Source organism: Mycteria americana, chromosome 3 (genome assembly GCF_035582795.1).
Source record: "Mycteria americana isolate JAX WOST 10 ecotype Jacksonville Zoo and Gardens chromosome 3, USCA_MyAme_1.0, whole genome shotgun sequence".
Taxonomy (NCBI): domain Eukaryota; kingdom Metazoa; phylum Chordata; class Aves; order Ciconiiformes; family Ciconiidae; genus Mycteria; species Mycteria americana.
In genome coordinates this window covers 99,100,934-99,128,386 of record NC_134367.1, presented here as the reverse complement: position 1 = coordinate 99,128,386, position 27,453 = coordinate 99,100,934, and the positions used below count along the sequence as shown (strand labels likewise).

The 27,453-nt window shown below is 39.6% G+C and overlaps 1 protein-coding gene across 5 annotated transcripts in view; it reads right to left on the bottom strand.

Annotated features, from left to right (window-relative positions):
• The window catches only part of SRBD1 (S1 RNA binding domain 1), a 134,513-nt gene extending 107,520 nt beyond the window's left edge, over nt 1–26,993 (bottom strand). For 2 of the 5 annotated variants that reach the window (XM_075496260.1, XM_075496264.1), the window contains exons 1-12: nt 26,846–26,993; nt 25,386–25,496; nt 20,542–20,730; nt 19,137–19,219; nt 18,542–18,707; nt 17,132–17,494; nt 15,460–15,626; nt 14,289–14,406; nt 14,010–14,148; nt 11,041–11,137; nt 9,438–9,573; nt 3,671–3,774 (exon numbers count right to left, since the gene is read on the bottom strand). In XM_075496260.1, coding sequence (XP_075352375.1) covers nt 3,671–3,774; nt 9,438–9,573; nt 11,041–11,137; nt 14,010–14,148; nt 14,289–14,406; nt 15,460–15,626; nt 17,132–17,494; nt 18,542–18,707; nt 19,137–19,219 — 1,373 coding nt within the window. In that variant the 5' untranslated portion in view covers nt 20,542–20,730; nt 25,386–25,496; nt 26,846–26,993. The other 3 variants (XM_075496262.1, XM_075496261.1, XM_075496263.1) reach the window with 3 other exon arrangements.
• Between the last annotated feature and the right edge of the window lie 460 nt (nt 26,994–27,453).

Here is a 27,453-nt window from a genome sequence, read left to right as displayed (position 1 = left end):
CTATGGGGGTGGTGGGGGGGAAAGTCCTTGAACAAGCAGAACTGACTCACTGAGGCTGTCCACCCAATGAGTAGGGACAATGATTGAGGAGACGCAGCCACATATATTATACTTAAACAGAAAAAAAGACTATGAACATTTTCTATTACAGTCCACCTGTTATTTCTTTTTAAAATATTGATAACATTCAGAGTTTTCTTCATTTAGTGTATTTTTTACATGCCTGGGTCCCTAACTGCAAAGTGAAATACATACGTATTTTTTTTAATACGTCTGGGTAAGTTTTGTAAGGGTTTTGTTTTGTTTTTTAAATGCAACATGATAGAATTATGGCTATTTGATAATGTGTCCAGATGCAGGCCCAGGCAAAAACAGGACTGAATTTTACTTTTTACTTTGTTTACTTACACTCACTCAGAAATACTGAGAATCCTAAATTGCTCCTACCCAGACGGCTTTTCAGTTATTAAAGGACATCTACAATTTCCCAAAACAGCTTTTCTAAGTGTCTGCGCATATAATAGTTGAGAAATGCGTGATCGAGTCAACACTGCATTAATGCAGACAGACATGGGAGCAGAATTAAGCTTACGATTTAGTTTTACAACATCCAGAGTCGTGAGTGCTTAGCCACATGACCTCATCACTTTGCTAACAGTTTTTGCAAATAGTTTTATTATACTTATTTGTAACTAGAGACTCTTTCCATACCTATATAAAACTGGCAAAGGCTTCAAACCCTCTTATTGCCATCCAATTCTATAAAAATGAAGTTTTTACAGGTGGCAAGTATGACTGCACTCCCCCAGAAAGTATCCTCCACACAAATAAGAATGAATTTGGAAACCTGGCAGCTGTTTCCCCCTCTCTTCCATCCATTAAAGCTAGTTAGCAAGCCTTTTCTCTGTAAATAGGTTATCACAGCAGATATTTTTATTGCCTGCCTATATACAAGTAAAAATGTAGGCAACATCCTATTAGAAATTGCTACAAATGCAAAAATATCCCAACTGTAAGTTCAATCATAGCAAATACTGCATTTTAAGCATTCCAATACTTCATGAGGAAAGAGAAAAATCCAGTTCGCTGCAAAAAACAAAGCAAAAGCATGTGTGTATATTTTTAAAGATCATCAGAGCCTAGTTAAGCTTCCCCATAGGAACAGATTTTTCTTGATTATTTAATCAAGAGCTGACTTTTGAAGCCCTTTAAATGAAGCCCTATTTAGAAAAGTTCCACATAAATAATATCATCTTACTCCGCTCATCAGCTCTCCACACGCGTGTGCTCGCAACAGGGACCACCATAAACATAGATGGCTTAGACTACTGATCCACCTCCGAGGGTAAAACCATACATCTACAGAATTAGCACAGCCCACGTTAAGAACCACTTGTATTAATCAATGACTGTTCCAGGAAGAGCACAGTTAGGCTTTTAGACCTGAAGCACAAAAAGCAGAGCTTTGTTTTCCTCCAAAACATTACAGGAAACTTGTACCAAGATGGTAACCACAGATAAAGCATGTCTTTAAGACCTGTACCATGGACTTTACATAGGATCTGAGAATTTTGTCTGGAAACCAAAAAAAGATTGTCAAACACCAGACCTCATTTTCAATGCTGCAATTCCTCTTTGGAACAAAATCTCACCCCTTCCCAAGGAACAATTCCATGTTGTCTTTACACTCAAAGCCAGCTAAGCAGCCCCTCTCCAGCTGTTTCTCAATGATACTTTTTCCGTGTCCCACTTCACAACTAAGTCTTTGGGACCAGTGAAGTTCTGGTATTAATGGAGCTAGGTTGGCTGTCAAACCACAGAGATGCCATCTTTTGGGGAAAAATACAATCCATAGGGTCAGGCATAAGGATATTCCTAAGTTTTCAGCACAAACCTGAATTTCAAGGAAATATAGATGCTTCTACAGGCTAGTACTCTGAACTTGCAAAGAAAATACAGTCATCTTAGAGAGCATCCACATGGAGGTCAATGCAAATAATGAAGAACTCCAGTCTTCCAAACCCACCTTCCATCACAGGGGCATTTAATGCTAAAAAATTCACCTCAGAAGAACACATAAAGGTCAGCATATTTGCTACTAATTCAATAGGCAGTAGGTGAGACTGTTTTGTGGCTAGAATACTGGCCAAACTCTGTAGCAAGGTGGCATTTCTGGTTCTGCAACTGATTTTGAGTGTGACCTTCAGTGAATTAGGTAATACCTTTGCAAACTTCGGAAATCCTTGCCTCAGACAAAAGCTCTTAACCTTCTGCTCTCACCAGTAAATCGATGCAATGAAAATAATGCAACTCCCACCCTTGGACAGTCATTTCCAAGCTTGCAGGGCAGAATACACAATTACTATTTGTCAATTTGATAACACAGTTGTCAATCTAATGAGGAAGATCAGAATCTGTCCTAGATGTTAACGCACCAAGATCTACTAAAATCATTCCTTCTGAAGTTTTCTGATGGTGGAGAAGTTGTCCTTAAATAGCAAAAAGCCATAAGCATATATAGCCTCATGAATGCTAAGTATTAATAAGTAGTTCCGTTTCCAAGGTCAATATTCTTTTTATCTCAGAATGACTCACAAAAGTGTAATCAACCAAAAATATCTCAATTTACATCCCACTTTCATTTGTGTAGCAGTGACAAGCTGTTCCATTATCTGTGGCTCACAGTGCTTCCAAATTCTGTCACAGACACAGTAAAAGCAAGACTGACAGATATGTTCTGCTTACAGAATATACATCTTGGGGGGAGGACAGAAATTCCATTACAGGTATTAAAACTAGAATGAAACTTAGGTGTGTTTATGAATCCTGATACTTTCCTGAAGAGAAAAAGTTACTTACTATCAGTTCTAGATCGTATTATGTTATCTGGCCAAACAATATTTTAACTCTTTCGGAGGCTTGCGTGTTGGAAACAGAACTGTTAAATTTCTACAGTGACAAGGAACATTTTTACCACATCCTTTTCTTGGGACTTGGTGTGGAAGAAAAATACATGCTAAAGCAGTATCACAGTATACAATTTTGTACATTAAAAAAAGTGCATCTTCTCCTATCTTTTTTCCTCCTTTTGGTTATCCAATTTTAGGATGCAAAGGTAGGCGTTTCTAAGACATCCTCAGAACAATGCCCAATATCTCAAACTATTTAGAAAGAGAAACCTGCCTTTTATACACGCAAGGAAGATGCACAGTTTGGATCACAATATTCTCCAACAGACGATATCAAGCTGCAGTTTCCAAGAAAAAGATTGACAGAGATATTTGCACAAAACCCCATATATTTAACCTAAACTTTTGCAAAAAAAATCTCAAAATTATGCAACACTAAACATCTCACTACAGGCTCAAGGAAAGCAACTTGTAAGAGCAAATCAGTAAGAAATAAAAGAATAACCCAAAATTTTAAAAAATTCAATTGCTTGAAGAATGGTGCTAGAACTCCCCAAATACGGCCAAAGGCATGATCTCTTCAGCATAATGCTACACCAGTTGGAAATACAGAATAAGAGTTATCCACTTGCTAATTTCATCTAACCTAATAAGTATTCATTTAAATTGTTCTCTTAATGTAATGAGACATGTGAGGTATATTTCAGTATGCAGCTGTCTATAGAAAATAATTTTCTGTAAGAATATGTATCCATGCAGACCTTTCATTGACACACCACCAACAGAATTCATTCTTCACCCCGTCAGGAATGTTGACCTTCACTGTCAGGATCTTCAGATTTTCCCCTCGGTTAATGGCCAGAATCTGAGTGCAAACATAAATGGCAGAGACAGATGACACACAAAATATCCAAAAGATAAACTTAACATTTGTGTACGCACTTGCTTGACATTCTCTAGCAAATCGTGATGGTGGTACAGTAAATCAGTTCACAAACTACTAGCATGTACAGATAACATCCACAATTTAAACACAGATTAAATCATGCCGTGGCATAACAAATCACACTTTTTTCCTGGAGTCTGCAATCTCAAGATCCAGTTTATCTTAAACACACTTATAATACAAGTCAGCATGAATTTAGTTGGCAGAATAATCTTGTTTAATAACCCAAATTAAAACTCAAGAAATTAATTCAAAAGTGATACCAATCAGAACTAGAGATCAGAAAGGGAAAAAGTTAGTCCTAAGCTTCAGGCTTCATTTTGCTTCCAAAGATCAATCCAAATTTAAAATTAATTATGAATCAGAACTTGTGACACAAAGGCAATTAGCCTAATTCAAAAGAGGATGAATTTTTGAGTTATTCTCACTTAGTTCATAAACGCTTGAAAATATTGTAGATACACTCTTTACATTAATATTAACACTCCAGACTTAAAATGTATGCACATATTTCTGGCAGAGTCTTGTGTACACAACTGCATATTCATGATCTAAAGCTAAACCTGGTTGCACACATACTATTTGCACACAGAGCTCTATTTCAAACGGAAGTCTGTGCCTCTACATTTAAAACCAGGATCACAATACAAGTGGTGGATCCTGGAGGATACTGGTGGGTACCTACTAGTCTAACCTCTCTATGAAGATGATGAGTGTTCACCTGAAGCAATCCTTATAGTATTTATTAAGAAAACTCACTGGTCAAGAGATTTTAGAAACAGAATAACAGTTAGAAGCAGCTACAAATAAAAACTACACATTTTTAGATTTCATTTTCCCTTCCAAAATACTTCGAAGTGCAAAAATAAAAAAAAAACCTTCTAGAAGTTGACATTCCTGTATGACTACACATGTTGCTGTATGTAGCAGGCCCTGAGCACTGTCACAACAGAGCATTCTGTGTCAATCATGAACTTTAATTCAATCACTAGCTAACTCAGACATGTCACATATGTTAAATACAATGGTTTAAAATGACTCCAGGACATAGTACCAATTTATATTCCTCAGCCTTACCGCTCCTGTGACATACCAGGCCTGACATATCATTGAACAACAAAGCTAATAATAAAGATTGCATGTGAAATATTATAGCATCTGGTACCTTGACTGCCAAAGCAAATGTTTTCATGTAGAGATTAGAAAGACACATTTTAACAAATCAAATGCTTTCATGTTTATTCTGATTTTATTTTTAAAAAAAAGAGAGAAAGTTAAATGTCAAGCTAAAATGAAATCAAAATGATGCTCATGACAGAGAATGCATCTGATAGAATTATAATGTCATCATTCAGCATGCTGTTAGCGGGGTCAATATTTGCATCACATTTTGTTTCCTGGCACTCCGTCCGCAGAATGTGTCAGTCACCTGAACTTAAACCAGCTGTATTGCAGTCACCAGTGTTTTTTACATTTTTATTCTTAGAACAGGACAGGCAGATTGTTTAAGTGGCATGCATTCAGAGAAGAAGTATCATCCAGGAAATGCTCAGTTAAGAAAGTAATTACTGAATTTCTCCCCCTAATATAATAAAGGTGGGTTTGTTTGGGGTTTTTTTAAGTAACAGATTCAAATACAGCTATTCTAGACACAAAGTAAACTTTCAGGTCTGGAGAAAGACTGTTTTTGTGCAAGACTGGACCAGATCCAGGGGAAGGGTTAATAAAAACAACATACATTTCTAAGAGAAAGCAAGAACAGTAATTTGATCTAGTCACAAGATTTATCAAACCTTATTCGGTTTATCAGAAAAATACAACATCTTTCACATTGCACAGCTCTCCTCTATGTTCCAGATTTACTTAGACTCACTGAATAAGCTTTCTATATTTTGCCAAGGACTTTAATTTCCAATTCCTTTTTAAGTATGAGATTGAAAATAGAGCACTTGCCTCAGACGTTACACTTTATTCATGAATTCTTTTCCTCCCACCAATTCAGTCGTCTCCAAATAGAGGAAAGCAACCCCAAGGCATACACAAACACTGAACTGTTTACAATTAGTCAAAAATTCAAATAAACTCTTGAAAGATTTTTTTTCCTTAGTTATGACAGTGTTGGTGTGGCTACCCAACTACATCCTAAGAGTCCAGTCAGGTTCTCCTTGCTGCCAAAGGAAGGAACTGTGGCTGAACCTCCCGACAGCAAAATGTTCCAGCTGGAAACACCCACAGGCATCCAATCATGTCAAAATCTGGAGTCAGGTTTTTTAAACAAATAAGTTTTTTTCTCATTTCAGGTTCAGTATTTTAATTTTTTTCAGTCAAACAACCCAACTTCACGCCAGTCCCGATTATTTCATGGCATGTCTCAATACACAAAATGACAACGGCACAGAAAGTAACCCAGAACTACAGCGTGTGCAATGACAGCTGCAGAACCACAGAACCAAGCTACACCTTACTGCACACCAGTTTACCTCATTGTAACACACGCTGCAAGGCACGCTCACGGCTACAAATGCTTTGGTCATAAAGACACAGCTTATTCTCTTATAGGTAACCTGCTAGTCTACTGCCCATCACCTTTACTTACATGTAAACTAGAGCAGAGTTAGGGTTGTATGCAGACCTTTAAGATTACTAGCACTTCCATACTCAGGCGATGACCAGTGTCAGTGCAGTATTTTATGGAATCCCTTATTTGCAACTCTGCAAGAGGTGATTTAAACCCGACTTCTACTTTTGCCTCCAGCTAAACGCATTGACTTTTGCCTCCAGCTAAACGCATTGAGAACATTTGTCTGTGCGCAGTCATGAAAGGAATAGAGAAGGTCTTCAAAACAGTGAACTTTGCAAGTGTTCTTCCAACACAGCTATTTAACCTGCAGTCCTGGGGGATTACTAAATTTTATAAATCTCTCTGAGTTTCAGGCTTCCCTATGTCTTTTTTTAGGTATAAGCTTCTTTTAATGATCCTGAACCAAACCAGAGAATTTCTTCACTTGAAAATATATACACCTCTCCCAAAGCAGATTCAAGAACACATTTTTAACCAGCTTTTTGAATGCAGAAAAGAAGTATTTCTTCAAAGTCTTAGGCGAAGGAAAAACTAAAGACTTTTAGGTATTAAAAGGAATGGTTATAACCCAAGAAAATAAAAAAGGAAAAAAAAAGGTAATTTGCATCAGCAGGGTAGTGAGGTTGGGTAATAAAGAAATTGAAGGTTACGAGAAAGACTTTCAGAAGTACAATACTAGGGGTTAAGCTTAAGGAAGAAATGGCAAATAAAGAAAACACTTTTTTCTTTCCTCACTTCATCATCAAAACACAAAAGGGAGACAAAGAAAGGAACTGGAAAACTAACAAAGAACCAAAAATCAACAGAAATGAGAAATTACAGTATCTTTACAAAACAGGGAACTGCAAACTGCACTTGTCAGACATGATCATAAAATGCTTTTTTTCCTCCACTAGTACAAAAGAGCCCTGACATACCTTGGTCCCTGAAACCTCAGTGAAGCACAAACAACTCAGACTTTTAAGATTCATAATAGAGAAATATTCAATGTGTTAGAATAGTCAATAGCAGTAATATACAGATGAAAGAAAACACATAAGAGCGCAAAAACATCCTGTGACTACAGAACTACCAGCTGCAAGAACAGTGGTTATTACTTCACTGGAGAGCCAGAATGGGAAAAGAAAGAAGCATTAAGGTTAGTAACAGACAAAAGGAGAAATAAACCAGAACAGATCAAGTTAACCTTAACATCAAACAGACAAACCAAGGACACATCCTGGATAAGAAACAGTGCAGCCACATGGTCGGAGTGCTGACTAGGTTTGGGAAATCTGGTTTCTAGCCCTGGCTTTACCTAAGCAACAGTTTTCCTTATGTAAAACAGAAAAAAAAAAAAAAGATGCCTTGGACAAGAACTAAATCATCCCAGGAAACACTTGTACACCCAATACACATTGCATATCTCAGTATTTGCCACTCTCAGTGCAGGAAAAAAGTAAATGGTCTTTGACAGCCAAAGTATTCATTCAACAGTAAAGCACCCAAACAAAAACCCCATACAGCACAACACTTAATCTCCTGATGAATCTACAAATCTTTGTGATATGTCACTACAGTAGTCTTAGCTTGCTCTATTGACTCTTCCAGACTCTCCAGAAGCAAGTTTTTACTGTATTTATATCAGTAATTATTTGGTGAATGTTCATACTTATTACAAAGAGAACAACTACAGGTACCTCTTCAAACATCTACAGAAGACCTGTCTATTAAAATCATTTGTAGTAATTTAGTCTTTCACCTAACACCATCCATATTGAGGGGGGGTGGGGGGTTTAAACTTAGCCCATACATGTTGTGAAATATTTTTTGTAATAAATTCATGTCAAGACATGCAAGAAAATCCTTTACTAATCCAAAACATAACACTGTTTTAAAATAGCAAGCAGAGAGAAAATGAGAGCATATCATAGATATAAAAGGAAAAGCATTCTGCTGTAGAATAAGGCAGCCTTCTAAAGGAAACGGACATTTCCGGTTGGAAGCAGCTAAGAGGGTCTTTTTTGTGTGGTTTTTTTGCTTTGGTTTGGTTTTGGTTTGGATTTTTTTTTAAGCTAGGTAATGGTGACCAAAACAAGAGAATTCTCTTGGTGATTAGTAATGAATCAGGGCAAAGGTCTTGAGAGTTGCATTGGGTGCACCACACTTCAGCCTTTGAACTTCAGTAACAGGGACAGCCTAGCTATCAAGTCAACAGCTTCTCATCAGCTAGTAAGTTTGCTTTGTCCCTCATTTCTTTTTCTCCTCACATCGGTCTAGGCTTGGGGCTTAGGATAACCAAAGATGCTTCACAGAAGGGAATACTGATGACTTGCAAAACAAACCCGTTTTTGGGGTAGCGCATGGGATATTCCCCTGAGCCTTTCTATTTTGATTGTTCAACTTTTACATGATGTTGCTGCTTTTATAGGTCACTTTGAATTTCAATTTTCTGGATCCTTCCCTGATACTTCTCACCAGTTTCACCTGACAGGTTTAGTGTCAAATGGCTCGGAGAACTCTGACTCAGTGCTGCAGCAAACATCCAAAAGAAACAAAGAATAAGTTTATCCAAGTTTGCTTCACATACACTCCAACCAAGCAGCTTCCTCTATTACGCAATGCCCCAGTCTCACCCCCACAGACCATAAATTATTGCTTAGCCTTTATCCCCCTCCTGATAGCACTTGCTATGCACTTGTCAGTGGGGGAAGGGAGGGAGGGCATGACACACGCTGAAAATAAATCATGCCAGTATTGAAATCGGTGATTATAAATATTTGTTTACTGAGAATGAATTAGACAATGGACATTCTGAATAAGCAGTCCTCTGCTCAGTTTCTGAAGACAGAGATTAACAGCTTAGTCCTGCATTTCAAGAATTTGAAAGTCTATCGCCTTTGATAACTGAAAAGCAAAATAAAGTATCTTTAGAATCAGTTTTAAGCAACAAAATTAAAAAGCAAAGCCACCTTTGCTATAGTTAAAATTCTGAGAAAAAAATACAAATTTGTAGGTGTACCTGATGATGCTGAATGTTCTTTATATTACAAGAAAACTCATGGTAGAGTTGGAATTTATCGATATCTTTTTCATTTCCACTTTTGGACGACACTTTTGCCAAGGCTGACTGGATACAAATGTACCTTTGCTGACATCTGAATAAAAGAAACCGATGTTAATAACGTATTTTAGCATGAAGCTTGTAACAAGTCATTAGTGCTTGTATTAAATAAAAATGAATTTTGGAGTCTGCCCCATTACAAGTTACGTTAACTCCAATTACCTGCAGAACTGTATTACATATCTTAATGCCAAGACTGACATAACACATACTGACTGGAACATACCAAGAGAAGAAATTCAAGCAGACCTCAGAAAAAGCTGAACGCAGCCCTTCTCCTGAAGGGAATGGATACTCAAAAGCCACCATCTGCACTTCAGTTTGGTCAGTTATTGCTTCAACTTCACACAACAAATTTGGGGAAGTTGCAAAAAAATTATAGCAGTTATCTATTTTATAGAAATGCAACATCTCTCTTGAATCTACCTAGCCTCAGAATTAATTTCTTCCTTTGAGCACTTAGCACCCATAAAACTTTTCATTATTTTTAGGAGTAACAGGGATTCCAAACAGACAGCTTCCTGAATGTTTGTCATGATACATACAACACACTTTAGATCAACAGGATGTATCCTTAGAGCATTGTGTATCCAATTAAGGAGCTTCTAGTGGTCAAAAGAATGAAAGTGATAGTCTGGTAATGACAGCACATCCTTTACAAAACAACCCCATCGTTGAAATTATCACATTGCTGTGCTCTAGCCTTTTGATGAAGTTGGCCACCACTCACAATAAACAGCAAAGAAGAGTCAACTAAACAGAACCAAGCAGATTCAAACCAATGCTGCATGCTCCTAGGAAGGTATCTGTTCTTTGATAACTTCTGTCCCAGTTGGGGACTTCTATCAACAGAAGTTGATACTTCTGTCCCAGTTGGTATGCAGCAGAGGAAAAAAAAACAACAAGCAACTATTATTCTGTCACGTCAACCCTCCCGGACATGACAAATAACCTTGAAGTCATTATATAATATAAGAAAACTTAAAGTCAGGTAACACAGTCAAAGGATCAGTAACTTCTGCTCTAAAAACAGTCACGTTTGTTTGCCCTCCAACGCCAAAATCAACCATCACTGCATGCTAATTACACTGGCTGGTGTCAAGCAGTAAATATTGGAGCAATAATAAATAAATAGTAAATATTGGAGCAGATACACCTCTGGAAAGTCATAGCTTGAAAGAAGTATAAGGAGAGAAAACCTTCCCTTAGAGATCACTAACTGCAAGGGAGATATGCTCTATATGGAACAGTCTTTGGGAGTCACAGTGTCATGCCACGCTCACAGGAGACTTCTCCACTGATAGCCAGATAGGCAGAAAGGCTAAAGAACATCTCCAGCACAAGTCAAGGAATGGACCTAATGCAATCTCACAGTAACACTGTTTTCACATCATTAAAAAAAAAAAATGAAAGACATATCTACACACTAGGAGGCTGACTCTTACCATGTAACCAGGAAAATTTAGAAAATTAAAAAAAAAAAAAAAAAATTCAAACTTACAATTTCCTGATAAAATCCAGTGTATCTTTATCTTTAGCAAAGATGTCAGCTAAAATATGCTGTACTCCAGCCTCTACTTCCTGGATAGTTGAAAGTCCTTAGAAGAAATAACAGTTAATAATTATTAAAAAACTGATATGAAAAATTACTTTACACAACTGCACAAGCACTAATAAAACATATACAAGCTGAAAGAAAACTGATGCAAGATATCCAACTGATTTGCAGAGGTTTCAATGAAGAATCCTAGTTCATTTGAATTTTTTTAACTAAGCTTCCTTTCCAAAACATCTGAAACAATTTTTAATGAGCCTAAAGTGACCAATGCAGTATCATAAATCAAAATGACATTAAAACGAGAGAAAAGTACTAATTATGTGACTTTGATGCTAACAGATCTTGACATTTATGATGCAAATTAATTATTGACAACAGTAAAATTGGATATTCAAGTATAATTGTTGCAGTTGTAATAAAATGAGTAATTGCAGCACAAGGTTACACGTTTTGCTACTGATATAGAAATTGCCTAAAATCTTTGCAAGCAATCCTGTCCTTTCTGTGTAATAGTTTTATATTTCCACTGGTTTGTACAGTGACATTTTTTTACATTTTTTTTTACACAGTGACATTTCTGAGGTCAGGGTACTCTCATCCTCTCCCACGAAACACTGTTCAAACAGTGAAGTTATAAAACGTCTCCACAGACAAAGTATCCTAGAGAGTTGATAACAATCATTCAGCTTTCCAGCACACAGAACCATCTCTCAATTCAAAAGACCAGAAGAGGTGGCACAGCATTCTCCTTAGCACAGTGGTTGAATTGGACCAGAACCAGAAGGTAATGAAATAAAACTGACATCTTGTATTTTAAAATCAATATATTTAACCCTGCTCCTAGCAACAGTCAGTTAACAAATGCTTCAGAGCAAAAAGCAAGAATCCTAGAGTTAGCAGATACAGGATTTACTGTCTCCTTCAATACACATTATTTTTTACTCTGCTGTCTGATGGACTACCAATATCTTGGAAGAGCTTTATTAACGCCATTTTAAAAAAACTACATAGCTCTAATAACTAATATTTTTATTGAATCCAGAACCCTGCTTCTGATTGGCTACAGAGTTACACACTATAAAAAAATTAATCTTGCCCTTTTTTAAGAAGGGGAAGCTAAACTTACCTGCCAGAAAGAAAAATAAAAATGTGAGAATAAGAATATGTTATTAAATGCCTGAACTGATCGGAAGTTGTGGAATTTGGCTCTTTACATCTATGAGTTAGTGTTTCGTATGGTAAAAGTAATGTAACATCAGAATACAAAGCTAAGGGAATTATAACACATGCATTATATTGAATATGAATTATTATGAAACACTCAAGTACCAGAAGTGTACATGGTGACATTATTTTAATTCTAGCAGAGAATTTGAATGAGATAGAACAGACCAAAACCAATCAGGATGAAAGTAGCAATCAAAAAGTTCCCATTCAACAAGCATCACTCACATAGGCATTAACTGTGTCCATTGTGAAAACAGCACATACTTGTTTAATTAGAGAAATATTGGACCATGCATACAACTAAATGGAAGAACAAAGTTTTCTGGTGAGCCTACTTCCATAACTTTCAAATATCTAGCTTTCAAACACGAACTGCTGGTTTTATTTCAGTTTATTTTTAGTATAAGTTTAAAAACACTGAGAATTTAAAATAACTGAATATTAAGATTTGATGAAAACTTTTCTTCACAGCAAATGGCTGATCCCTTTAACAGAAATTCACTCTGATCTCAAACTGTATATACGTTGTCAACCTGGCTCCCAAGTTGATAGAAGTGACCCAGTTCGTGTATTTTTGTAGCTTCTGATACGCCTTTCAAATTGTAACCATTATATAAACCTAAGCAACATTATTTTTAGCACAAAATTGAAAACAGGTGTACCGATTCAAAAAATTGAAGTGTTTATGTTGCAACAAATAGCACTCCCTTCTGAATGCACCCTAAATAATTTATTTGAACTTTCACCGTGAAGATTTTCATTTGGCTCTTTAGACTCTGCCAGAATAGTCAGATAGATGGTTGCAAGGTACTGCTGTATGAAATAATGACATATGCTAAAATGCAGTAATTAAACAACCCGAATATTTGGTAACTGATTTTCAGTGCAAAGTTAGGATCATTTTATAAACAGTATTTAAATAAAAGAACAACAGAAGTGGGAAGAGTAAGAATCAGCCTCACCAGTAGGTTCAGCACTTTTACATTAAAATTCAGAAAAGAAATGTTGGGGCAGGGAAGAAAAGCACTTCTCTATTTTAACACCATACAGAAGGTTGCAGCAGTCTTTGTATTTTATTGTCAGAGATTGCCCCCTACAGATTCACCCATAACTGCATTCACAAAGAAACAATTTTGCAGTCTACGTGTGACAATCATATCGTTAAAGTTCCTACTCAAATTTCAGAGATGACACCTTCTCCAACCCTTACTGTCATTCAATAGCAAAAACTCTCTCCTGCTTGCTCCCAGTAGCCAAGGCCAGTTTTTATTAAGATATGCTTTGATAAGTGACATTTACCTCAGTAAAAAGTATGAGCATAAACCCCTTATACCATCAGCATTGAATCTTCAGTAAACAATTCAAGTAAGAGTAGAACCACGGAGAGGTCTCAGGTGTGTGGTGCAGTTCCCTCTCTCTTACCAGTAAATACAGATGTCAACTATACTCTAACGTCTCCAGACTTCTGTCTCCTGGTATACCAGAATTACTACTATTTACAGCACAAAAAGGTCGGAAAGGTTTGGGAGCCATGACATTAAATTGAAAATCTACCACATACTGCTAAAAGAACTGTGGAATTTAAAATAGTTGCATAATGAAACATCAGGACAATTAAAATAATTTCCCTTTAAAATATTTTCAGGCATTTAAGAAATTACTGCTCATAGAAGCAGAGTGCTTACCTTTGGTATTAGGTCTAATGTAAGAAAAGAGATTGAGTTCCATAGGATTCTGCAGAAGGGAGAGAGCAGCAGGTTCTAATCCCAGCTGCTTGGCCCTCTGGGCTTTGGTGCCTTTACTCCCAGTTTTATAAGGAGCAGACTTCAAAACAAACAAAAAATACAGTTATTAAAAGGCAAGGAAATATTTCAGTCATGCTATGTACTTTGTATTATGCACTATTTAGTTACGCAAGATTACATTTAAACTAAGGATTATCTGAAAAAGGCTAGTGTACTGACCACATGGTCTAATTCTTCCAAAGTTCTGCAATTTAATAATGCTGTTAAAAGGCATCCGGATAATTTCCCTTCTTTCTTCAACTTCTGTATCATTGTATGTGTCTTCTTTGCAACAGTTCTAAAATGCAAGAGATTGATATTAACAGTCACATTTCATACTGGATTAAAAAGGCTATTGATTGTGACCTTGTTTATTACACTGCTGAAGCTCTCTCAAACCACTGAAGATTGTATCTCATGCTAATCCTCAACAAAACAAGTATGACAATCCAAAAGAGCTTCTAACTATTACTCTCTTTCTCCAGTTAGTTCAAAACTGTATCAAAATACCTTGTGGCATTTCTGCAAGATTACTGGCATGGAAGCCAAATGAAAAGGCCCTAAATTAAATCCACTTGATGAGCACTTGCAGTTGTAATTCATATCAAGATAGTTCTGCAGTATCAAGTACAGGGTACCAGACTTTAAACTCTTAGAACTTCAATAAGACACCTGTGAGCAACCACAAGCAGCAAAGGTATTTTGTTATGATTTAAATTACTTGTTCAGGCAAGAACTCTCTCAGGCCACCTTCCCTCTTTGGAAAGAATCTCCTGCTAGGGGATAGCCAGTGAGTACAAGGAGGAAGACACCATGTTGACAGAATAGCTAGCAAGTCTGTTCCCTTGCCATCCCAAGAACATACAGCCACCCAAAAGCAAGTAGTGAGAGCAAATCTCATCCACCCCCACAGCAGGCTTTGCTGATCATTTCTTTGCTGCAATGGTCCGTGATGGTTTAGCCTGCCCTCCTGATGCACTACAACCTCAGGAAGTGCTCTTCACTAGAGGCTTCGCTGTTCCAAGTGGGGAGCCAAGGGATTCTCAGTGATTCTTTTTCTAAGGGCGCAGCTTACATCTAATTGGGCTAGGTATCTCCAGGAACTGTAAGCTACTAAAACTGCAGAAAGATTAAGATCTTAGGTTTTCTTTGGGAATTAATAATGCTAAATTTCTTGTTACTTAGAGTAAAAAACAGGCATCGAGCATAATTACCTCAGTTTTAAGCTTTCTTCTTTAGGAGTTCCTTTATAATTGCAGTGTGTACAAAATGCCAAAACAGGGACACAGAAGCAGCAGCCAGTTGTTACTTACCTCCCCCCCCAGATACCTCCCTCTATTAACTTACTTACCGTAGCTCTTCCAATGTTTGCTGCACTTCTCGCAAGGCATCGGCCTCCAGATTATTGATGAGTTCTTTTCGATACCGAGCAATAAAAGGAATTGTATTTTCTTCTTGAAAGAGGCGAATTAAGTTTGCACACACCCATGGTTCAACATTTGTTATTTCTGACAAGGCCTGTCACAAGCAAAAAAAAAACAAAAAAAAAAAAACCAACCAACAAACAAAAAACCCCAGACATTTTAAAAAGGTGATAGATTGCTTTAAACAGCCTCTCACTCGAAGTTCAAAACCACCCCCAGAATATTATGCTGGCCAGCAGGGACTACTGTCCTCCCTAAGATGGGATGCCAGGCTTCCCATGCATCCAGCCACCACACCCAGTACTTCAGAAAGACATGCAGCAACCAATGCTTCCAGAAACTTGTAACTACAGAAAAAAATGCAGGAAGGAGTGCCTCTTGGGAACAGAAAAGAACCAAACAATTAAAAAAACCCCAAACAAACAGAAAGACAACAAACTGCACATGGCAACTCAGAAAACTTCGAACTTTTTTGTTTAAAACAACACTGACATACCTCATGATTAAACAAAACAAACAAACAAACCCCACAAATCGAAAGCCAATCCAAATCCCACTCAGCTAATTGGAAACTAGCATGGTATTATTTAAGGTTTCAAGATGAATCCAGCCTCACAAAGTTAAACATGGTTTTGTATGAATAGGGCTTTCTAAAGTTATAGGGTATCAATACAGAATCGAGGACAAACTATATAAGTACCTTAGCTTTGTAACATTTTAACTATCACAGTTTGTTTGTACTTCGCTACAGTTATTCCCATAGACAGCTGATTTAAAAGCCTTTCGAAAGTTTTGTTCTGAAACCTAAAAATATAACTCCTGCACAATCATGTTCACTGCTTTTAGAGCAGCAATACATAAAGATCAAATTCTCCATCTGCATTTCCAGGAATATTTTAGAAGACTCAAGAACAAAATTTTACAGCTTTCTTAAGCAGGCAATACTAAGGATGATGAATAGGATGTACCCAATCTATTCCTATTCTGTTCATATTAAAATTTTCCATAACCATACCCAGCCTCCCAGAACAGGACCTATCCTAAAACGGTCTTCATCTGAACAGCTTCAAAGTTAACATCATACAAAACCAAAGATGATATCTCCCTTGATGTCACTGTTGTTCCAAGAATGCAATCTCCTCCTTGATGGTACTGTAAATTGATACGCACTCTCAAATGAGTCTCTACAACAAAATGATCTACACTAAAAAATTCTGAAACTATGCACACAGACATCCCAAATCTTTCAGCATCCCTTCCTGTAGGAGTTTCAGTTGACTATATCCACAAAAACCCCCATGTGCTGAGACAGAAGAAATGCGCAAACTGTTGTTACAGGCTAGCTTTATACTAAGGACTGCCTAAGTCACAGATATTTGAATAATGTTAAAGTTTGAACTTTTAACAGTTACCAACCAACATCTATATTTATACATGTATTATGACAATTTAAGCAGAGGTTAAATGACTACTTAACAGTACAATGACTCTCTGACACTCCAACTGACACCAAGAGGACTCAAATTGTATGTTAGATTAAGTACTAATTATGTAGGAAATCGTTTCATTGATACCTCAGAAAAGGAAAAGATCTCATACCTGTACAATATCCCAGTTCATTTCAAATTCTTCTTTTACTTTGTTGCCTCCTAGGTTTTTTACAGGCTTTCCTTCAGGACATGTAGTTGACTTAATCTTTTTAAAAGGTGGTTCATCGAATGCAAAATCCTCCTCAGATTTCTCATGTTTCACTTGATTTCCCATTACAGGAACACTTGTTGAGGGTTTTTCATCACTCTCCAAACTCTTTACATTCTTCCCTTGGAATAAATTTATTTCCATTTTTTTCGGCACTTCTGGCTTTTGATTTAAAGTTTTTGGTTTAGTGCCTACATCATCTTCCTTAGGTTTTAGAAATTGCATTCTATTATCTTCTGCAGGAGCAATAGGCAAGGATACATCCTGCCAAAAAGGCATTGAAACCTTTTTAAGTATTGACTCTTACAAACTGGTTCAACATTTCAGTTAAAACCTAGGAAGCCTTGATACCAGACATCATTTTCTCAAGTGATGTCTCTGTCTGGCAGGCAAATGCCAAGCCAGAAATCAAATAACCTGAAATACATCTTGCATGGAGGAAAAGATACAAACATACCCAGCAGAACTGTGATTTAAAAGATCAAATAAAATTATCCTGGAAGGACTTTAATTGGGCTCTCCTTCAGAAGCCACTGACCTACAGTCCTTGCCTCCACTCATCTCAACAAAACAGGGAAAAGCAGGGTAGGGAAGCACTCTTCTAATGAGGTGTTATGTGCAGCATGGGAACTGGAACTGAGATTTGGTCTAAGATGTTGTTTAACCCTGGACAAGCCACACCTTCTTTCCTGAATTTCCCCAGAGACCATCTTCAGAGTCCAAGAATGTATTTCTCAATATGCCACATATGTCAAAACATTCAGAAACATTAGTATAAACCAGAAGGACTGGCTTCTGTCATGACCTGACCTCTAATGTTAATCTTTGACAGAAGTAAGTAACTTCTGATAGAAGTGCATCTTATATTCATCATAATAAAACTGTGATCCTTTCTGGGTCGAACAGCCATGCAAGGAAACATAAATACAGGCCTTCTTTTTGCTGTGGTACCCAGCTGCTGAAAAAGTAGAAGACATCAAAGATGCAACACAGAAACCAGAGATATTAGAGTGTTCAGTTTTCATTACACAAAGAAGAACAGAGGTATTTATTTTTGTTATTGAAAGACATCTCCAGGGAAAACCATGTCCCATTATCATTGGCCAAAATTTTAAAGGAGGGTCCCTAGATCTGGGACACTCAAATACTTAAGAAAGCCACATTTATCAAACATACTGAATATTCACAGTAAGAGTGGAATCAGATGAACTGATCAGACTCAGGCAACCAAGTGAACCAGAGCTGGAAAAATTCTGCTCATGTTACTTGCCAACCACAGTAATTAAATGTCTCTTGCTTACAGATACTCACCATTTCCTCTTTTATTGCTACCTTCTTGACCTTTTTCCTGGCCACAGCTGACCGTGGAGCAGCAACTTTTTTAGTTTTTGCCTCATTTTTCTTTGGCAACCGAGGTCTCTTGGCGATTTTGCTTTTTGGCTCCCACTCCTCCTCTTCCTCCTCTGATTCAGAGCTCCTGAAAAACAAACGAGTGAACAATATTGCTTATGAGAAGAATAAAAAAAATACATAAGCAAGCCAGTCTGAGTGGTTTTTTACATGAAAGGAAGCAAACAGGAAAAATGAACAGAAAGGTAGGCAGACTCAACTAATACAGTTCTTTCATGCTGTTGCAGAGCTAATGGCTGGAACAATTTACCAAGCTTTCCTGAAGCTGGTCACTAGGACGTGTACACACTTGATTCTGTTTGGACAACTGGCAATCCAGTTTCACCCTATCTTCAGTGTGAGCATGAAACAGCATAAGTAATTTGTGTTTTATAATCAAAGTTTTGTGCATTAAAACTTTTTAATCAACCTCTCAGAAACTGAATGTTGTTCTTACGCAATCACTCATGCTTAGCATAAACTCTAAAAAAAATCCTAAGGAAAAAAGTAATCTTACGAATTAAGAAATGAAGGTAGTTCATCATCTTCTGATATAAGGGCTTTGGCTTCAGATTTCACCCTCCTTGGTAGAGATGACATCTGAAACAGAGGTGAGAAGAGGGAAATAGAACATTTGGTTGAAGTTGTATTCTCTTATTCAGCCCTTTAACTGACTGTCAAATATGCCCTCGTAATGTCTTCACCAATCACAAAAGTTTCCTCTAGAGCAAGTTTGGATTTCTTAGTATCCAAGAATTTAGGCCACAGCAGCACACATTCAACAATCTTTTCAACTGAGCAAACAGACAAACCAGCAGTATAGCCTCTCAAATTATTTTCCTCTTCAAATGGAGGTAATTATTTGGCTCACATGTAAAGCTATCCTAGCAAAAATAGTACTGGTTCTCAGACATATTATTGGGTAACGCTTACATACTGTGCCAGTCTTTCCTCCATCAATCTAAGCAGCACAGAAAATAAAATTAAGATCTAGTAAAGTGAGCTTGCATATGGTTTTGATGTGAACAGGACTACAAGAAGATTGTCCATTTTGATCCAGAATTTCACCTTTAAAGATTACCCGTTGCTTGTATGCATAATAAAAACAATGATTTTGAAAGAGCTGCTCATTAGGATATAGAAAATGCATAAAACAATTACCAAAGGTAAAAAGGGAAGGCACAGACTTTCTCCTGACCCAAGGTTCACACCTACAATAGCTGCATTTCAGTTAATCAGTTACAGAATTTTTGGCAATGGCTGGGACCATGAATTTCAATAATCATATTTGGCAGTTTTAGTTAGAGAATTTTAGGTACGCTCAAAATTCTACCTGCCAGAAAATGAAAATTGAAAAAGTAAACAAACAAAAAATGCATTTCTATAACTATAAAATTCATAAACATATTTTACCTATATCTGGTACAATTTCATCATTCTTCACATTCTATTCTCCAGCTCTCTTACCCAAAAAACTTTTTGCACCTTGACCTTTGATCCAGCCTTACCACTGTGATGAGAGCCTTAAAGTCCCATGTTTGCACATACAAACTGGATAAGCATTTTGCAAAGTGCCATTTAACTCAAGGGTGAAATGCTCTTTAATCCAACTTCATTCTGGCCTCTGTTCAAGCACTAGAAGCATAACTATTGTTATAAATGGCTTTCCTTGTAAAGCAGTACCAGAATTTAAGTGACCGTTTTCAGCACCACAGCAGAATGAGGACTATGAGGCCCACATCAAATAGCACTAGCTATTAGCTTGCTTGCAAAACGCCTTCTTGTAGCAATCCTCATGGTCAGTAGCAGGTCAGCATTTCTGTGCTGTTCCACTGACTGAAATCCCATTATGTGACTGGTTAGAATACACGTCTACCACAGGAAAACAGAAATTTCCACAGAACACAAAAAATATTACTCACCTTGTTAGCTTCCCAGGTGACACTTCACTGCCAGTTCTGAGACACCTGCAACCAGCCACTCTGCTTCTCCCTTTTCTTTTGCTCTTTATAGCTGAACGGGCATTATCATAGTCTTTAATTAACTATTTCTTTATTCCCATTACCTCAGAGGCATGAAAATAATGTTTCCATTTTATATTGTACTTTAATCTGTGAATGGGAGAAACAAAAAACATGATTCACGTTTGCAACACCAAGATTTCCAGAATTAGGTAACACCTGAGCCAGATGAATCTCTGATCCATTTTTTGCAGGCACTGGGACACTTTTCACATGGTTAGGTATCACAGTTCTCTCTGTTTGCAAACTAGGTGTTTAGCTTACAATATCATTATCAGTCATGCTTCTTCAGCTAATCCAACTAGGTAGGTATTTTTCAGTATTCCAGGCAGTGGAAGCCAGTGATCAGTTTAAACACTCTAACCAGCTTCTTCATAGTTACCCATTGAATCATAGCAAGGAAGAAGGAAAAAGCCAACAGGCATGTTCTCTCACCTGAGGTCAGCATTCCTCCTACGTAACACTGCTCTCTAGACTTCCCTGCCAGTTTTGGACACTCAGCATAGCACCATGATAGTTTTGGGGCTTACCCAAAAGGCCAGGTAAAAGGAAAGCCTCATCCAGAAGGCCTTTTTTCTGCTAATATTTCCCTCTCACCTCAAGTGGCCAAGAGCAGTGTCTCAAAATATCTCAACATTTGTATTATTACATTAAGTAAGATTATGGCAAGAGTAAAACTTGCTCTATAAAGTTAATTGTACTTCCTGCCATCCGACACTGGTGACTGATTTAAGTCTTTGTATCAGCATAAGAATAGGAGACAAGCTCCTTGGTTTATGAAACCAGGCATTTTCCACATTCTTCATGAACAGATCAGTATTTGCTCCTACATCCTTAAGTCTGAGAATTACCATATAGCAAATATAAAAATGGCACAGGAAAGCATGGAATAGAATAGAAAATTATATGTAATAAGGCTAAGTCTTTATGGGACAGTTCAATGTTTGTTTGTGGTTTTCTTTTGATTTCTTGCATTTTCCACTTTTAAAAATAATTAGATCATCTTTTAAATGTTTGTTGCAGCCCTTCAGAAAGCTGGAAAAGTATCACAGCATTTGATCCAGAAGATCAAAGAAGATAAGACCAGCATAGAATCTGTCCTCTGTCCCACTCATGAATATTGTGTCAGTTCTTATAAGCACGTAGTGAGTTGGGACTGGCCTCAGATACATAAACTCCAACTTTGATTATATTATTAATCTACTAAATTTTCTTAAGAAGAGTGGTAACTTTGTTCCTAAAGGCTTTTGTACCTGCATTTAAAGTTAATTTGAACTAAGGTAAGATGTGAATTTAAAGCACAAAACTTATTTAAGAATAACTCCCCATGACAGACAAGCCATGGTCAGAAGCCAAAACAGAGTTCTACAACTCAAAATAAAAGCCCCATACCCAAGAACATCTGTGAGATGAATATCAAACGTGGGGTATCACAAAGGAAAAAAAAGTCACGATATTTCACTGTGAGGTGGGGCCAAGTCATAACCACCTCCCCTTCTAATAACATACACATCAAACTAACTGTACTTTATATTTGTAGAAAAAGAATCTTGCAGTTGCTACATATATTCTTTTTGTTTACAAAGAATCATTTTTTTATTCGAATCCTCAGAAGTACTTCTGATTTGATTCCAAATTGCCAGACAGCTGTCGGCTAAATTTTCCTTCTGAGCTGCCTGCGCTAGGGTGTGCTAACACCTACAGTTAATGACTAAGAAAAACAGTCCTTCTGTGATTCACTCACTGCGGAGGGGGAAGCAGGGAAGAGGATGGAAAAGCAACAAGTCTAAATGCCACTGATGATGATAAATAACTATTACAGATTTAAAAAAAAAAAAGCTTAGGGACAGTCCCTGAAGTGAGGCTGGAAGACTCAAGAAACAGGCAAACACAGTTATGCTCCACATGGGGTGTCTACAATGCTGACTGCACTGACTACATGACAAGGCAATCAAACAAGCTACTGCCTGCTCTGTGCTCTGCTTCTACTGGGATATGGTCCCCCTATCTCCTGCCTCAAGTGTTGAGGAAGCTTGGAAGAGCTTTATTCACCCTCCCGCAGCATGCTGGGATCAAGATGGCATGAAGTTGGCCGCTTACCTCCTATTATATTTTCCAGATAGACTGGCCTCAGTGGGAAAACTGCCTTTACCTCTTCCTTTTCTGTCACCTCCAGGTACCCATATGCAAAGTGAGGGCTGGTTTCTATTCTGAGGAAAGAAACTAGAGCTTGCGTAGATCTGTGTCCCCTTCCCAAATCCAGAAAAGTCCCATAGATGTAGAAGAGCCAATTACAAAACTGATTGCTTCTTGAAAAATGAAGAGTAACCAATTTATACCAGACACAAGTCAGAGTAAACTTTTTTCCCCTCCTGTGTCCGTGTTCAGTATTGCTGTACCTTATCGCAGGCGTTTGCAGTGCCTGGATTACTGGTGCCTCCTGTACTTATCACCCAAAGGAAGTAAACACGCAGTATCCAGTGATGCGCACAAGTTATCCCTGTGTAGGATCTCACTGGCTTGCCAGTTGGCATATTGAACTCCTACAGCTCTGTTCTAGCAGCTGTCCTCACACCTGAGGCCAGCAAACTTCAAAGTAACATTTGCTAACACATTATTTTTTTCTTATTTTATACATGTTGTCGGAAACTTTGCAGTCATCAAAAAAAAAAGTTGTTCCTTGAGAAAAAGAGTTCTTAATCATTTCACCAACAGTATTTTACTTCCATGCCAGACAACAGGAGCTAGGAGCTAGAAACTTCAGCCTTGCCCACATACTTTAGCTCCCAGCTCCTGCTTCATTTCAGATTGGTCCATGTACAATATTTTGCCTCTGTACAATAGGCTGAAACCTTAACACTGAACCTTCACACTCGACCCTTGATCCCCTATTCAAGAGAACCAAAACTCTTCTGCTTGTCCATCTCCCAAATGACAGCAGGCAGCGCGTGCAATTTAAGCAATCAGTGCTTAAAACACCTGAATTCTCATTGTTTCACACAGTCATCACTAATGCTTTGCTTCTCCACAAAACCCAAAACAGTTACAGCGTGTTCTTCAAAAGTAGTTCCCACTTAAAAATGAAAGAGGACTTTGCAGAGCTGTTACGCTGTCCAGCTGTCCTGGTTTCAGCTGAGATAGTTTCAGCTCTTCTTTAACTCTATTTAAACCATTGCTATTGTAGATACATATATCTCCCAGGTCTACTCTCCAAACAGTTTGGCATCAGTTTTGTTGCCAGTTCTTTTGTTCCCACCACTTCTATTCTCTGCATCCAGTGCAGAGCTCCACAATGCATTCGAGCTATCCTGATGGCTGTAAATAGCACACTTCTCCCTGCCTGTCAGCTACTCATTAAAATAAGGCTAGCATAGTTTGGTGTTGGGCCACACCAGGAATAAAGAACAGTGACAGCATAGCTCTTATTATACTTCACTGTACAGAATCTTAACATGGATATGCACAAAACATACAGCAGGGAAGTAATCATTCCTCTGGTCTCCCTCCCCAAATAGGAGTTCTAGGCAGCATGGAGAATATAAGTAGATTGAGGCTTTAAAGGCCTTATGTTAAAGAGCAATCCTCATTTAGAGACTGATATTCTCTTCAATCTCCCTATTCGTGCAAAGATACAACCCATTAAAAGTAAATTTCATCATATGTGAATCCAGGTGGCATAAGCAACTGCTTGTAGAAAGAAAAGTTTAATAATAGTTTAAAAGTAATTAGATGAAAAAAACCCTTCCTCCCCCCACCATTCTCCCAAAACCCCCAGAAAAGCCCAGCACTAGCACAAGGTTGTGTGTTGTAGCTCCACCATTAGAGCAACAATTTTCAGAGTCAGAAATTGCTCCAGTAATCCTAATAGACTGTGACACCTTCTACAGGGCACTTCAGAAAAAAATTGTATTTAACAGTTGAAAGTTACAGAAAAGATTATAACATTACGGCAAATTTAGATCTCATAACCTTACAACATTAAGTCACATAAATCCCTCATAATTAGAGAAATATAGATCTGAATATCAACAAAGTCTACTGCATCTTACAACTCAAATAGATTCTTCTACCTGAAGGTACAGGATTTAAAAAAACCAAACAAATAAAACTGAACCAAACAAACACAACACCACCACCACACATATACTTGGAAATTAATTTCATTTCAGTAACTGCAAAAAAATCCCTCTCCAGCAGAAAAGGACACAGAACTTCTAAAGCTCTCTTCCAGTTAATCTAAGGTAATGCGTTCCTTCCAGAAAGGAAATCTGCCTATGCAGGAAGCTCCTCAAACTTTGCTCTGCAGCCTCTGCTTTTCTAGCATGAAGAAAATAGCAAGTATAATAGAATTTTGCATTTTAGCTTTTTCTTAAATCACACAGTACTAGCCAAATGACAGTTTATTATAACACCAAGCATCTGGGGTAGGACATAAAAAGCACTACGAATCCCACATGACAAGTGAATTTCAGACCATTATTAGTAGCAGCAGAACGGCCCACTTCAATAATTACACGTAGGCTCTCAACAGTTTGATTTTGCTTGTCATTTTAAGACACCTCCATTGCATGCTAGAATAACATGCTAAGAAGAAATCAAAGTGTGAGCATGCTGTCAGCAGCAAAGGAGGAAAAACGCTATGCAGACTGATGGTAGGGACTTGTACGGAAACAGCTCTATCACTCCAGAAGGTTTTTATCACCTATAACAACTAAGTTGTACTTCAAAATATAAATCCAACTTACTGTAGTCCTCTTGAGGTTAAAACCTTGGAGAACTCCCAGACACTTCTGCTCAGAGAAGCTGGTGCTGTAGATTTCCAAGGACTTTTCCTGCACAAAGCCAGTCAGGACTGCCTGAGAAAGGAGTCGCAGACACTAATCAGGAGACTCCAGTACTGACTGGAAAATTACAGCCAGAAAGAAAGGGAGAGACATATAGGGTACGTACATACAGCAAAACAGTCCCCAACGCTAATCAGAAAGGAAAAGGTATAAGACTAGTAGGAGTACCACCTACTGCTACTACTTACAGAAGTACCACCAAAAAGGCAAACCACCAAGGCTGTGCCCTTAGAAAGCACACTCTCTTCCAAGCCTGTTCCTATAAGTAGTTGTCCCACTGGGGAAAAGGGACAACCTGTGTTATGCAGCAGCCTGCCAATGAACCAGAAGAGGTGTGCACAGGAAGGCAGGGGAATGAACACTTTCCATGCGTTTTTTTTTAACCCACTTATCTCAAACCACCTATAAAAACAGAGAACATGATCTGAAACCAGGGGGATACTGCCTCTGATTCCCCAACAGACTGCTACATCATGTGCAGCTACGCCTTTCCTCCAATGCAGCAAACTAGCCATAAGGTAATGCTCCCATCCAGCTTAATTCAATGGGATGTTTGCTCCTGAAGGACGCACATCTGCTCGGCGTGGCGATAGCCATAGCACAGTTCATCACACCAGTAACATTCATTTAGAAGTCTTGCAGGCACAAGGGGAGTTGAGAGTAAAGCACTGTTTGTTGCTTGGTGACTCACTACCATCCAAATCACCGCTTTTCAGCCCAGAAACGTGACTGAGCTTGAAACACACTTTATGTACTTTCGAAGCCCCATTCTCCCCCAGACAACACCCCGCTTCCCTCAGATCTCTTGACAGCATTCAAGAGGAAGGACTGATTGAGGTAACTTTCACCCCCCATGCCTGGGAAGGGCATCGGTTCCCAGGCAGAACCACGGGAATAAGCCACCTCACAAGCCCCTTCCTGCCCTCAAGGGAGGCGGGGCGCGCAGCAGGCATGCCGGCGGAGGCCGGGAGCCCCGCACCCTCCCGCCCCAGCCCCAGCCCCAGCCCGGCGGCTGCCCCGGCCCCCCCGGGGCGCTGCCGCCCGCATCCCTGCTCCCGCTCACCCGCGGCTCTCGCACAGCGGGGCCGCGGGCACTATTTCAGGGCGAGAGGAGCCCCCAGCAGCCCTTTCCCGCCGGGCTGGGGGAGAGGCAGGGAACAGAAACGGAGGCCCAGGAAGAAAATGGCTCGTTTCCACCTGAACGACCGAGACAACAGGAAGCCCCCCGCTTGCCGGCGCCGGCGGGGCCCGGCACGGAGGCCGGCGGGGCCAGCGCAGCCCCGCAGGCCGCTGCCCGCCCTGCCTCACCCGCGCCCTCGGCCCGGGCCCGGCGAGGGGCGGGAGGCTTCCCCAGACGTTACCCCCTGCTGCCGGCTGCCGCGTTTGAAAGGGCCGCCAGCGCAGCCATGGCGGAGCCGCCCGCCCGACGCGCCGCGGGGAGGAGCAGGAAGCAGCGGCCGCGCCGCGCCGCGCCGCAGGAAGCGGGCACCGGAGGGGGGCGGGGCCAGAGGCGGGACCGCCCACTGCCCCGCCCCCGCGGCTCCCGCCAGCGGCGGGGGGTTCGCGAGCGGTGCCGGCGGGGCCGGGCAGCCCCCGGGGCGGCGGGGCCGACCGCTGCCGCCCTGCGCCGCCGCCTCCCGCTGGCGGCAGGCCCCGGACCGGCGGGCCGCGCTGCCGCCGCCAGGTGGCGCCGGAGCGGCGGCCGCGGGGCGGGCGGGGCGCGGGGCCGCGCCCTGAGGGGAGCGGAGGGGAGCGGAGCGGAGCGGGGGGGCCGGCGGCGGGAAGCCGGTTCGTGTGGTGGTGCCGGGGCTAGTGCCGGCGGTGGGCGGGGTGAAAGCCGGCCCTCCCGTGCAGGCGTGGGTGTCTCTCCCCGTGCCTCGGCAGACCTGAGTAAGGGGGTCCGGTCAAGCCAGGTCTGCCCCCTCCCTGCCTCTTCGGGCGGGTGTCGGTTGCAGGATTCCCCGGGGAG